General features: G+C 51.3%; 6 protein-coding genes across 6 annotated transcripts; 3 read left to right on the top strand and 3 right to left on the bottom strand.

Moving 5' to 3' along the window:
- Positions 1-103: 103 nt before the first annotated feature.
- On the bottom strand, positions 104-610 carry N7457_002152 (uncharacterized protein; the record flags this gene model as incomplete). The annotated part of the gene is made up of 1 exon (XM_057173198.1): positions 104-610. One exon carries the CDS (start codon positions 608-610, stop codon positions 104-106), a length of 507 nt encoding a protein of 168 aa, XP_057033349.1.
- A 550-nt stretch (positions 611-1160) lies between these two features.
- Positions 1161-1676, top strand: N7457_002151 (mitochondrial 54S ribosomal protein bL34m; the record flags this gene model as incomplete). Its single annotated transcript, XM_057173197.1, has 2 exons — positions 1161-1237; positions 1319-1676. The coding sequence occupies 2 exons, from the start codon at positions 1161-1163 to the stop codon at positions 1674-1676; spliced, it is 435 nt and encodes a 144-aa protein (XP_057033348.1).
- A 440-nt stretch (positions 1677-2116) lies between these two features.
- Positions 2117-5383, bottom strand: N7457_002150 (putative zinc metalloprotease; the record flags this gene model as incomplete). The annotated part of the gene is made up of 3 exons (XM_057173196.1): positions 2117-2305; positions 2367-4438; positions 4489-5383. The coding sequence occupies 3 exons, from the start codon at positions 5381-5383 to the stop codon at positions 2117-2119; spliced, it is 3156 nt and encodes a 1051-aa protein (XP_057033347.1).
- Positions 5384-6171: 788 nt separating this feature from the next.
- Positions 6172-10580, top strand: N7457_002149 (uncharacterized protein; the record flags this gene model as incomplete). The annotated part of the gene is given in 6 exon segments (XM_057173195.1): positions 6172-6330; positions 6398-7932; positions 7986-8801; positions 9054-9093; positions 9106-9169; positions 9238-10580. The coding sequence occupies 6 exon segments, from the start codon at positions 6172-6174 to the stop codon at positions 10578-10580; spliced, it is 3957 nt and encodes a 1318-aa protein (XP_057033346.1).
- Positions 10581-10932: 352 nt separating this feature from the next.
- On the bottom strand, positions 10933-11533 carry N7457_002148 (mitochondrial 37S ribosomal protein uS13m; the record flags this gene model as incomplete). The annotated part of the gene is made up of 4 exons (XM_057173194.1): positions 10933-10977; positions 11069-11335; positions 11419-11463; positions 11531-11533. The coding sequence occupies 4 exons, from the start codon at positions 11531-11533 to the stop codon at positions 10933-10935; spliced, it is 360 nt and encodes a 119-aa protein (XP_057033345.1).
- A 239-nt stretch (positions 11534-11772) lies between these two features.
- N7457_002147 (peptidylprolyl isomerase) lies at positions 11773-13017 on the top strand (the record flags this gene model as incomplete). The annotated part of the gene is made up of 8 exons (XM_057173193.1): positions 11773-11883; positions 11945-12022; positions 12094-12110; positions 12175-12278; positions 12330-12410; positions 12464-12527; positions 12586-12755; positions 12845-13017. 8 exons carry the CDS (start codon positions 11773-11775, stop codon positions 13015-13017), a joined length of 798 nt encoding a protein of 265 aa, XP_057033344.1.
- Between the last annotated feature and the right edge of the window lie 564 nt (positions 13018-13581).

Genomic DNA, 13581 nt, shown 5'->3' with positions numbered 1-13581 from the left:
TCCAAAACGAAACCCAGCCCAGAAAGAGCGATAGAACGAAGGAAAGAACGAAGACTCCGACCCAATGCAGCAACGCCTACAACCCAAATATATACCCACGCACTTAGTCGGAGTCCTCGGCCTTTGCCCGGGCCTTCTCCTTCTTCTCCGCCAAGCGCCTCTCCTTCTTCTTGCGCTTGCGCTCCTCCTTATCAATACCAGCCTCCTGGTCCGCAAACGCCTCAGCCTCCGTCTCGAACTCAGCATCGTTCATGGTAACATCATTGCTGTCGTCCTGCTCATCCTGGTTGTTGGTCTGCGCAACACCCGCAGCAACATCCAGGTAGTCCTCTCCAGGGTTCTGCTTGGCGACGGTCAGATCGCGGCCGAGGACCTCACCGGCAAGACCAGCTTGCACGCGCTTCAGGTTGTGCAGGATCAGGTTGGGCGCTGCGGTGGTTGTCCGCGAGATGGGGCCGTGCTCGCTGATGCTGGCGTTGGGTTGCAGCGCTGGGTCTGTCGCGGCGCGATCAAGGTAGGCCGCTAGGAATTCCTGCGCCGCGGACTGGCTGATGGTGTGTGTGTTCTGCACTGTCACTGGGGGCAGAGCCTGGGGACCTTGGGTAGCCATTTTGGTGGAATTGGTACTGTTCGCCGGGTTTGATGGGTGGGATTTTGAGATTGGAGGGCGGTGGTGGTGGCAATTATGGAGTGATTTGGCCTGGTGGTGGAATTGAGAAAACTGGTGTCGAGTTTCTCCCGAGTTTAGTGTAGCTTGCCAGCAGGACAGAGAGTTGTATGGGCGATGTCGAGCATTTCGCATCTCGAGATCAAAAAAGTTCGGTGACGCTAGACCCGATTGGGTATGTCTTTCAAACGGGATGCGCTTCAAGTACAATTCATGTTGATAGCTTAAAGAACGTGTAGGCTGTTGTAAGTAGATAATATATTCACAATTGGTCTGATTATATCATTGTAAATATCATAAATACCTAGATAACTACTGCACATATTGCACGAGACATACATCTCCAGGCGGGTCCGTGCTTCGGCGGCTCCGCGCTTAATTTTCTGTCTTCCGACGCCGCGTCTTGTCCACCAGGCCTGACTCGATCTCCAACTCCAAGAACGTCCTTTAATCTCGCCTCAATTGCCCCAGAACCAAACACCGGGCCCTCAAAATGTTCTGCCTTCGCTCCCGGGCCGTGCCCTCAGCCTTCCGGGCCACCACATCGGCCATGCGGACCCCAATGACCAGGTACGCAAAGCCCCAAACCAGCCAGCAACCGTTGCATCTCGAACCAACCAGCCAGCTAACATCATAACCCACTCTGTAAAGATTCGCTCAAATCCCGCAACAATCCAGCACACCCTCCACAATGCTCTCATCCCGCTCCTTCTCCTCCCTCCTCTCCACACCAACCCGCTTCCAACCCTCGCAAACACTCGGCGCCCGCTTCTCCTCGCCAGCCACATCCGCCTTCTCGCCGCTGTCATCACTCCTCTCCCAGCAGGCTCCCCAGCAGACCCGCTCGTTCTCCGCAAGTGCCTCCCTCGGCGTGCGCCGTGTGACGTTCCGGCCATCGCGCCGGGTTCAGAAGCGCCGCCATGGCTACCTGGCGCGCAAGAAGGACCGTAATGGACGCAAGACTCTTATTCGCAGAACTCTGAAGGGTCGCAAGGAGTTGAGTTGGTAGATTGTTCGCTTCGGGGTTGAACTGTGAACAGTTGTCGAAGATGATGGGATTTATACCAAAGAGGACGGTATGGGTTGGATAGATTGGAATCCATGCCATGGGATAGATTGAAGGGAACAACTACCGAGATTCTGTTCTTGGGACTATCATAGTCTTTGGGATTGGATCCGGGTTCAGGCAAGACGGTTGTCGGCGGGTCTTGTCTGGCGTGTACCATATTTACCTCTCCTGAGAGGATGTGTGTGTGACTACATTTTCATATAGTGCGAATATTTTCAGCTTTGTTTGGTTTAGTTGTGGACTCAATGTTTCGTTGAGAATTGCATCATGTTTGTAGGAAATAAGAGAGTAGATTCATTATCTAGGTTACGTAGAGCCTTTCGACACCACAACACCGTTCTCTACTTTGCTACCTGTATACATGTCATTCATCAGGCATATCACTCATCATCACTCTCGTCTTCGCTATCTTCCGATCCGGATTCATCATCCTCGTCATCTTCGTCGTCTTCGTCTTCGTCATCATCCTCATTCTCGTCGTTACCCTTTAGACCATAGTCATCCTCAAATTCCTTAAGAGGCTGAACAACGGGAGTGAAGCCGGAAGCCTCGAAGCCCTGCTTGATAGTCTGTTCACAGATCGAGTTAGTAATTTATACCGGCAAGGGAAGAATAGAAAGAACAGCTTACCTCTTCCAAGACAGTCGCGCAGGTGACAACCAGGTTCGCCTTCTTCGGGTCGAACATAGGCAAGATAATGTCACGTAGAGCACCCTTGATCTGATCAGTGGTGATAGCGCGCACATTCTTGAGCATCTTCTCCTTATAGTCGCTGGGCAAGTTGCGCACGACCTGGCGGATGAAGCTGCCCTGAGCAGCACTGACAGCGGTCATCTGTTCGTTGGCGAAGTTGACCACAATGCTGCTGATGGCACCCTCCAACATGAGAGGATCGAAAGGCGTAGCACCGCTCAGGTAGTTCTCAACAATCTGCTTGCTAGACTCGAACGCCTTGTGAGCGTTGGGAGACCGGTACACATCGAAGTTGACAAAGCCAGTGTCGATGTTGTAGCTGAAGTTGGTACCGTACGCCAGTCCAGTGCCACGGACTGCAACCCAGAGGGGACCCTCGACGGCGTTCATGTAGGAGATCGCGACGAGCAAAGCGGGCAGCTCAGGAGCATCGTACGAGTCCAAACCACGGCCGGTGGCATAGGCGAAGGACGAGTCGATAGTGGGCATGGGGACAATGTAGGACTTGCCACCAACAGTCTTACCGGCATCACTCAGACGGGCTCGGCGGTTGGTAATAGGTCGCAGATCAGTGCTGGTGCCCAGGGTCTCAGCGAAGGGCTTCCAGGCCGAGACGGGGTTCTGGAGCTTTTCGAGATCGGCAATGACAATCACACGCACGTTGTCGGGTTTGAAGAGCGAAGTCCGGATCTCCTCCATGCGGCTCACAATTTCCTCGGGGCTGTCAGCGAGCAGACGCTTGACGCGCTTGAGATAGCGAGCCTTGACCAAAGTGGAACGAGCGCGCACGATTGACTCCTCTGCGTAGTGAACCATCACATGCACGGCAGCAAGCATGTCGTCACCGCTGCGCTTGGAGTCGGGCACATCAGCCAAAAGACGGGAGTTGATGGCTCGGAGTCTCTCCACATCGAAGACAGACTGCCAGCACAGCTCCTGCAGCCAGGCGATGGCATTCTCATACTTCTCTAGCTCGACCTGGAATGAGACACGGAGCATTTCTGAGTTTCCAAGACCGCGAGCAGTCTCCATCGAGTATCCGACAGTATCTCTCTCCAATTCCACCACAACCTGCTCAAATTCGATTGTCTTGCCATCGCGCTGCACCGGAATGTTGAAGAACGCTTCGGTGTAGATCGACAACAATGGACGCAACTGAACAGGGACAGAATCAGCTGAGATGAGGACTGACAGCTGGACAAAGCTGCTGGGGATATGCTCGAAGTGGATGAAGAGAGACTGATCAGACTTATCGGCTTCGACAACGGTTTGAATCTTGTTGTCAGGGCGTCCAGCCTTCAGGGCAGCACCCGAGCGAGCCGTGGTGGTTTCCATGAAGTGAATCGACTCAGTTCCGGGAATAGCGAACTCTTCAAGCAATTCTTGCGGGATCTCCTTGTCATTCGCTGCCTTCGCCTTCTCGAGCTTGTCGGCAAGCTCCTTCAAGCCCTTTTCACCGAGACGCTCCTTCTGTGCAGCGGCCCGATCCTCCTCGTCCTTCTTCAGTGTCTCAGACATCTTCTGAGATGGGACACCCAAGATAGTGACATGGGCTGCATCGGAAATCCACTTTTTCATGAAATCGCGCCACTGATCCTCAGACCAGGTCTCAAGGACATCATATTCCTTCAGAGTTGCAACATCCATCAGGGTCGACCCGTCGCGCTTTCCGAATAGGAAATCAGAGATGACGTATTCTGCGAACGAGGAGGCGGAGGTCTCAGTTGAGAACTTCCAGGTTCGGCGCTGTCGGGCAATGCACTCCTTCAAGTACTTCAAATCCAGTTCCTTGGACATCGCATCTTTGAGGATTTCAAAGAATCTCTTCTCGACCTCCTCCAACTTCTCAGTCTCGACACTGGTCAAAGTGAAACGAACCTCCATGCTAGGGCGATCCTCGGTTGCATAGTAGACGGCACTGGCAAGCTGTTCTTTCTCAACAATGATGTTCTCTAGCAGAGCTGCGGAAGAACCAGCCAGGTACAGCAGTGACACATTCAGAGCACCAGCTATGAAAGTGTAAGTAGTTAATCTGATATGTTTGAATTCTGAATCTTACATTGGACAGGATCGGTGCAGTCGGGTCCCATGAATCGAATTTCAACTTCGCCAAATGATTCATCTTCCTCAGGGAACTCAACCTTCTGAATCGCGGACTTCTCCAAATAAGGTGCCTGTTTGGAATCCACCCAAGGCCTCTTGAATGGCGCATCCGGGCTAGGAATAACATCCAAGATAGTGTCTTCAAACTTGTCCAGGATATCCAGCATGTTGTTCTGGTCGACTTCTCCGGTGATGATCAAACACAAGTTCTTGGGCTGATACATCTCACGGTGGAACTCGCGAATCCGCTCCGCAGGCAAAACACGAAGCTGTTCCATCATACCTCCTGTCTCATAGCGGAAGCCCACACCAGGCGGGTAGGTCAATCGCCGGGCTGCCAGATCGATCAGCTCAGCAGAATTGTTCTGTACACCCTGCATCTCGGAATACACGACACCGGCATCATTTCCAGAGCCGTCGACGTGGTGAACCTCCGTGTAGCAGCCTTCATCAGTCAGAGTGGGAGCAATCACATGCTCCAGATAGACTGGCAGGATACGAGCAAAGCCTTCCCAGCCTGCGGTATCTAGCGTGTAGGCGGTGTGATCAGTTGCAGTCCAAGCATTGGTGCTGGAATACACGCGAGTAGCCAGCTTATCCAAAAAGCCCTTGTAGCGATAATTGCGAGAACCCATGAAGCACAAGTGCTCCAGGGTATGAGGGGCGCCGGAATCATCGTGGATTTCGGTGGCAAGCACGAAGTAACCGTTAACCTTGGGTCCCGGCTGGTCGATAACGACCACTCTCATGCCAGTGCGCTGTGATTCATACTGAGTGAACTCGCTCGGCGAGTAATCAGGCTTGAACTGCTGGAGCAGTTTGAAGTGACTGTTCTGCACCGAGGGCGACATATTGATCAATGGGGCAGACCCAATGAATATATTCCGCCGAACGCTTGACAGTCTAGAGGATTGCGTTAGCAATTTTTGATTCTCGGGTCATAGGCATTTGATACAATCATAAACACGTTCACGATGGGGAATAAATTGATAACCAGTACAAGAACGAGTCGGAGGCGACAAGGATATTCACCGGCTCCGAGATGAACTCGAAGAGAACGGAAACAAAAGCAACAAGAAAAAAACCCATCCATATTATGCCCTGAAAGGACGTATCCAGCAGAACTGCCACATGTTGCCAAAGATAAGTGACATAGGTGGGGGAGAACAGAAATTTGGGCGATAGAGGGTTGATACCCCTCTATAGACAGGCAGGACGCATGAAACACCTTTGACTTACAGGAAACACGAATTTCTTGCCCGACTCAGGCTGGGGAGAATTCGAGACACGGTGAGTCTGATATGGTCTTGTGTGTTGGACCCAGGCGGAGTTTCCAAGGTAGTGGTCCCGTTTCCTTACAAAGCGGCAACTGAAAGAAGTGATTAAACAAAGGGAAATATCGGCTTGTAAAGTATTGACAGCCAGTCACATTCGAGCATGTGGTCTTAGTGTTCTTTTCTTTTTTTCTCTTTTCTTTCTCTTGGAAAGACATCTAGAACAAAGCATACACGTGGGGCGGTGACGCCCAAAGTCACGGGTTGTTGACAGCGCAACTCTTCCTTTACCATCTATCCCCGAAGTTTCGACGTGTTCTCTGTTCGATCATTCGTGCTTCATTTCTACCGAGAACATTGGCGCCATGCCAGGAACTATCGGAGACGAGGGGCTGTGCCAGGCGGTACTAGGCTTTGTCGCCGGAGGGACTTATCCCGAGGAGAATGTAGTTGCCAGCAAGTTCCCGGCAGCTGCTCTCGCTAGGGAATTGGAGCTCATAGCGAAGGCGCGTGAGCAGGTAGAGGTATGAAGTCCCCAATAGCCCATTTGATTAAGTTCGTGGTTGCTGACTCTGGGCCGTGCCTGACTAGAATGAGATTAGTTCCCTGAGTCGCGAGAACACCACCTTCGATGCCGACAACTGGATCATCCAAGCGAAACAACTTCACGCCGATATCGAGCGCTCAAGATTGACTGCGCGAGAAATTGTCGCGCAGCACGAGCATACTGAACCTCTGCAGGCGAAGGTTGAAGATGCGAGGGCCAAAGTCGCCTTGGTTGAGACGGAGATAGCCTTCAACCAAGCCGTAGCAGGTACCTTGGAGGAAGTGCAACGTCTGTGCCAGCAGCTGGAGACCGGACGAGTTGCTCTCAGGAATGGTCAGATCACCACCGCCATTGAGCAATTGGAGTCTACCGACGCGGCTGTTGGGAAGGATGCCTTTTTTACCAATACAAATGTCATGAGTATACTCTCCGATGAGGTATCACTGCTGCGATCGGAGATTGTCGAGGCTCTTCGTTTGCGTTGGGCCGAGCAGCTGAAGGTTGACCGACAACAAGGGGAATTCCGGGTCGCCAGCACAGATACAGATATGGATTCTCTCGAGAGCACTATTACGTCGCTAGCCCGACTGGATATACTCATATCTGCTAATGAAAAGCTCCAAAAGAACCTGTTGTCTGCGATCATTAATCCGATCTTGCTACCTGGCCCCAACGGAACCAGCCATGGTGTAGTAGTGACGAAGACTAGCATTCGCATTGAGCCTGAGGCCTCAGAAGCAACAGCATCGGAGACGCTGGATCGCCTGTCCGAGGTTTTGGGCTACTTGCGAGAAAGTCTACCCACATCAGTGGCTGCGAATTTCTCGGAATCATTCATTGCGATAATTTCCTCGAAGGTGATCTCCGAGTGGCTGTCTTCTGCTATCCCCACCGATTTAAGTGGTCTTGCTGAATTTGAAAACACCCTGAACCGGGTTTTACAATTCACCAAGCAAATAGATTCCTGGGGCTGGACTGGCCAAGAAGAGCTCGTCTCATGGGTCAACCAAGCTCCCCGCTTGTGGTTGACTCGACGCAGGGTAGACTCGCTTGATAGCGTCCGCAAGGTCCTTGCTGCTAGTCAGGGAACGACAAAACAGGTCGAGCGAATTGAAAAGGAAAAGGTTTCCCAGGCTGACGGAGCACTTTTGGAGAACGTCGTTCATGATGATTGGGACGCGGACTGGGGTCACGATAAAGAAGATGATGCGCCCGAGAAATCAACAAAGCCCGAGGAAGAAGAGGAAGACGTTAGTGCATGGGGGCTTGATGACGATGATACCCATGAAACTCCAGGCCAGACAAAACAAGACGAACCGTCTTCCATGGAAGATGATGACGCTGATGACGCCTGGGGCTGGGGTGACGATGATGAAGACGACCAAAAAGTCGATAGTCAGCCCGCGCATTCCCAGACCACTGCACAGAAAAAACCGGACGACGTCAAGAGTCTAGTTGGGTCTGCATCACCTAAAGAGGTCACCCTGAAGGAGGTATTCACAATCACCGATATCCCCGAGTCTGTTCTCAGAGTCGTTCAGCAGCAAATCAACGATTCAAAGGATATCTCGCAGCCTATGTAAGTCTTGCCTTATCCGACTACTTAGTTACATCAAACTGACGAGAGCTCAGACATGCCAACTCCCGTGTCGCTTCTTCTGGCGCTGGTCTTCTTGCACTGCCAACCTTGATATTGGCTATGTTCAAAGCTACCTCGTCCACATTTTACTCTCTGAAACTTAATTCAGGGCAGATGTACCTCTACAACGATAGTTTGTACCTTGCCGATGAGATACGCAAATTGGTTGAGGAGCATGAACTCTCCAGACTCCAGCCCGATGTCGAGGCCCTCGAGAAATTTGGCAAATTTGCGTATAGCAAAGAGATGCAAACGCAGCGCACGATTGTCACTGATCTGTTGGACGGTGCCCAAGGATTTGGACAATGCTCCGAGCAGCCCTTCCAAGCGGACTGTGAGAATTCTGTTGCCGCAACTGTGGACCGGATTCGCGATGTTTACAAGGAATGGCAACCTATTCTGTCTCATTCCGCGCTGCTTCAGTCTGTCGGGTCTCTCTTGTCTACAGTGATCAACAAGGTTGTTATTGACGTTGAAGATCTGGGTGATATTTCAGAGGACCAGTCCCGGCAACTGGTCTCCTTCTGCAACCAGATCTCTAAATTGGAGGACCTCTTTGTACCCGAGGCCGATGGTGATGCGGGAGCATTGCCAGTCACTGCCATCTATGTTCCGAGCTGGCTCCGTTTCCAGTATTTGATCAACATCCTTGAGAGCTCTCTCGCCGATATCAAGTTCCTTTGGCTCGAAGGGGAATTAGGCTTGGAGTTTTCTGCTGAGGAAGTGATCGACCTGATTGAGGCATTGTTTGCAGAGTCTGATCACCGGCGACGTGCTATTTCTGAGATTCGAAGAGCCCCTCGAGGATAGTTACCTGTAATGGAATAATATAATCCATTCCCTAATTTATCTTGAAGAAGTTGCAGTGTAGTTATCTCATTCAAGCACATACTTCAGGTACTTAGGTACACCGTAGGCCGAGTGGAGCCATCTCCGCGCTCTGCGCAAGTGTGCCGCACGGGTCAACGTATTTTTTCCTCACCCGCCGAAAATGCGACAGCCACCAAAAAAAGATTCCATCTGCAACATCGACGACGATTCAGACTTGACTTTACAATGAGTGAAGATTTGATGACCGCAGCAGAGGCTGCTCAGCGACAAGTCCGAGTGCAGCTTACCAGCCAACAGGAGGATATTGCTCTACCTGAAAGCACCGGCCCAATTCTCGTTCCTACTGGTAAAGGACCCGTTGCCGATCAAGAATCATAAATGGTAGCATTAGATACTGACTGTTATCTTTACTAGGCCTTCGACGATATGCGCTGTCCACACTGGTGAACAATCTTTTGGGGAGCGAAAAGCCCGTTCCCTTCGAGTTTTTGATCAATGGAACTTTTTTGCGGACCTCAATTGACGAGTATCTGGTTTCCAACGGTATCTCTGCTGAGACAACTCTCGAGATTGAATATGTTCGGGCTTTGACCCCGCCACTGCACATTGCCTCGTTCCAGCACGATGACTGGGTTAGCGCGACTGATGTCCTTTCCAAGACTTCAGCTGCTGCGTCCTGGGCGTCAGGTGCAACTTTCACCAAGGGCCAGGAAAGAATCCTGTCGGGAAGTTATGATGGTCTGCTTCGAATCTGGAATATGTCTTCTGAGACTATTGCGACCTCCCCTGCTGCCGCTGATGGAGGCCACACTGCATCTATCAAAGCCGCCAAGTTCGTCTCTCCGAACCAGATCGCATCTGCTGGTCTTGATCGCACAGTCCGGTTGTGGAAGTATACCGAAGGAGAGGGTGGGTTCACTGGAAAGATCTCTCCCCAGTTGGAACTCTACGGTCACAAGGCTGGAATCGAGTCACTAGCAGTCCATGCCAAGTCCAACCGTCTGTTGACTGGTTCGGCAGACAACACTGTCGGATTCTGGTCCACCAAAAAGGCTGATGCCCCGGCTGCACCAGAGAATCTGCTTCCATCCAGCAATGCCCGTAACACTAAGCGCCGCAGGTTGAACACATCCGTCAGCACTCCCCAGCGTGGCCCTCTGTCCCTCCTTTCAGCCCACACAGCACCCGTTTCTGCTGCTATCTTTGATGGAAAGGATGCTACTGTTGGTTACTCAGCCTCATGGGATCACTCTCTGCGGACTTGGGATTTGGTCACTGGTTCTCTGGTCGACACTCGCACAACATCACACTCACTCCTCTCGCTCGAACACCTCCCTGAACTCAGCCTGTTGGCTGCTGGTACCGCCGCTCGTCATATCACTTTGATTGATCCTCGTGCATCTGCCACGACAGTGGCTGCCATGACCCTCCGTGGCCACACTAATGCTGTTGTGAGCTTGGCTCGTGACCCCCACAGCACATATGGTCTCATCAGTGGTAGTCACGATGGTACATGCAGAATTTGGGATATTCGGTCTACCAAGACCGACAAGGAAGGTGTTGTTGGTGAGAGTGTTTACTCGATTACCCGGAAGAGCCTCCAGGATGAGGGCAAGTCGGATAGCAAGCGCGTTGGTGGCGAAGGTGTGAAGGTATTCAGCGTGTGCTGGGACAAGACGGTGGGCATTGTCAGTGCTGGTGAGGATAAGCAGATCCAAATCAACCGCGGTGAAGGTGTCCTGTCTTCACAGGCATGAGTACACATATGGGCGTGGCGTTTAACACTTGGTTGAGGGCAAAAGTTTAGACTTACATATATTTTTTCTCGCTGTTCCATCTACCTGTATATCTTGAGCTCGGAATTAGCCACCTACAAAACTCCAACCTGGCAAAGTCTACAATCTTGCTGTGTACCTAGTCTCGTTTCAAACCTTTCATTCACCCTAGGTTTGTGTCTAGCCTATAATACATCCACAGAGGGGTTCCATTCACATACAAACTGGCAAAGATTGAGTGCCAGGAATCAAGAAAACGCCAAATCCATGCCTCTCACGCAAAACTGTGAGACAATCCCATAAAAAGCAACAATCCAACACGACATCGCCAGGTTTATAGCCTCCGCTCCATGCGGTTCAGCTTGACGGGAGTTTTGATCTGTTGAGATTCTGTTAGCTATGACTGACTCAAGCGATTTTGCATCCATCCTAAGATATGAGGAGAGCGTGGTAAGCAAAAGGAAACCCACCTGAGTTCGTGTCCGCTGTCCCCTCACAGGCAGGCCCAGCGCATGACGTCGGCCGCGGTAAGTTCCGGTCTCCTTCATACGCTTGATGTCGTTCAGAACTTCTCTACGCAGGTCGTTCTCAATCTTCATATCCGAGAGCACGGCTGTCAGGTCGAGGACCTGCTTGTTGGCCAGCTCGCCAACGCGGCAGGTCGGGTGGATGTTGAAGCGGGACATGAGGCGGGCCGAAGAATTGTTGCCGATTCCGAAGAAGGTCTCGAGAGATTTCTGTTGTCCGCATTACGCGTTAGTTGATGATCAATATGGTCGAGGTATCGAGATTGCGGGCGCAACTGTGAGGGTTAACTTGCCTTGAGCAGGTTCCGCTCGGGGAAGTTGACACCAAGGATGAAAACCTGTCGGAGGATTGTTAGCAGAGGTTATTTGGAAAACTGAGTTACATCTTCAGAGTGGCAGCCGTACCATTTTGAACTGTGCGAGCTGGCTAGTGTCCTGACAATTGAATGGAGCCGTCACTTGTTGCTCTCGTTGAACTCCGGGAGAAATCCTCCGTCAACGTTTTTCCGTGCTCTGTTGGTGCCTGGGTTTCATGGCATCAACCCGCCTCATCTCCGCATCTCATTGCAAGCTGGCCTTCTTTCCCTCCCAATTGCTTCGTCTTCAACTCCCACTGTATTCTATTAGAGCAGTGGCAATTCGCAAGCATGTATTTCAGGAACTTCTTCTTGTCCCTTTTTTTGGTCTTCGCCGTCGGCTTCGCGCTGGTTCAGGCTGAAGAATCCAAGGAGCCTCGTGGCCCCAAGATTACTAGCAAGGTGATTAATATTGATATTCTTGACTGGTCTATACGCAGGAGATACTGATTGGTGTTAATAGGTCTACTTCGACATTCAGCATGGAGATGAGTCCCTCGGTCGCATCGTGATGGGCTTGTACGGCAAGACCGTCCCTGAGGTTCGTAGAGCTATTCCCCCATGGATTTAGCAATTGAGGATTGTTACTGACATGATTATCTGTATATCTAGACCGCTGAGAACTTCCGGTATGGCAGGCTTGCTCTGCCCATAGCTTCAATCTTTATTTTGCCTATGCTAACTCCCTTCTAGCGCTCTGGCTACTGGCGAAAAGGGCTTTGGCTACCAGGACTCTACTTTCCACCGTGTTATCAAGGATTTCATGATCCAGGGTGGTGACTTCACCAGGGGCGATGGTTTGTGAAACCGCGAGCAGGCTGAATTGCACGATATTGATCAAGTTATAGGCACTGGCGGCAAGTCGATCTACGGCAACAAGTTCAAGGATGAGAACTTCAAGCTGCGCCACACCAAGAAGGGCCAACTGAGTAAGTATCTTCGCTCAAAGGGATGATAAATCACAATAACTAATCATTCTTAGGCATGGCCAACGCCGGCAAGGATACCAACGGCTCCCAGTTCTTCATCACCACCGCTATCACCTCGTTCGTATTCCTTGATCGTAATGATTGCCTTTGGAAACAGCTGACTGACCCCATGCAGATGGCTTGATGGCCGCCACGTCGTATTCGGCGAGGTCCTCGAGGGCTACGAGGTTGTCGACAAGATCCAGAATGTTGCCAAGGGCTCCGGTGACAAGCCCAAGCAGCCTGTTAAGATCGTCAAGAGCGGTGAGCTCGAGGTGGAGCCCCAGACTGAGGCCGAGGACAAAGGTAGCCGCGATGAGCTCTAGACAGGTGACTGTCTGTGATGTTTTCTCTGCTGCTGGTCGGAAGTGGCTGATCATGTTGGACATTTTAAGAATTCGACCAAGAGCCAGCGATCTCCGATGAGGCTCCCGCTGCCGAGAACGCTACACCATCCTACCCCATGCAGCCGGTCCTTGTTTTCTTCGTTCTGGTTGCGGCCGTAGGTATCTGGTTTGTCCGCCGACGAGGCCAGCAACAGCAAGAGAAAGACCAGTACGATGCGTAGAAGGTGATTTTAGATCAGTTATACCTTATGTATTGAACAGTTTTTCATTTCGGCTTTGGTTTCGCCCCGATAACTCCCGTCATCATAAGTTGATAGATCATGTTACCTGGGTCACGTAGGTGGTGATATACTTCGGTGGACCCTCCCTCCAACGCATTGGCGCCGAAGATCCTCCAGTGAGATCACTCGCCTCTTATCTTAGTCAGACACATCCCTTGACCGCCCACGGGCAACTGGCGAGTAGAAATTTCTTCAGTGGCGGGAGGTACTTAGGGGGTACCTGTGGCGCTAGGGTTATTGCACTATAGATTAAAGTTCCTTGGAGGTACCGCCATCGACCACACAGCGACTCCAACTTTTGTTGCCTCCTTCCCACAGACTTCATCCACCCGTTCTCTCTTCTCTCTTGATCTAACCCCCTCCATCATCCCTTTTTTCAATCATCCCTCTCTCTCTTTTCTTCTCTCTGCCATAGAGCTCTTAGATTCGGGAGATTTGCATTTTCCATCTTCTCTGTGGTTTTTCGGAGCTTTTTTGTTTACCACTCGATCTTTTTTTTCTTTT

Source organism: Penicillium paradoxum (assembly GCF_028828445.1).
Source record: "Penicillium paradoxum strain IBT 22861 chromosome Unknown utg000003l_segment0_segment0, whole genome shotgun sequence".
Lineage (NCBI taxonomy): Eukaryota > Fungi > Ascomycota > Eurotiomycetes > Eurotiales > Aspergillaceae > Penicillium > Penicillium paradoxum.
The sequence above is the reverse complement of the archived record's forward strand: the minus strand, read 5'-3'. Positions and strand labels throughout refer to the sequence as shown.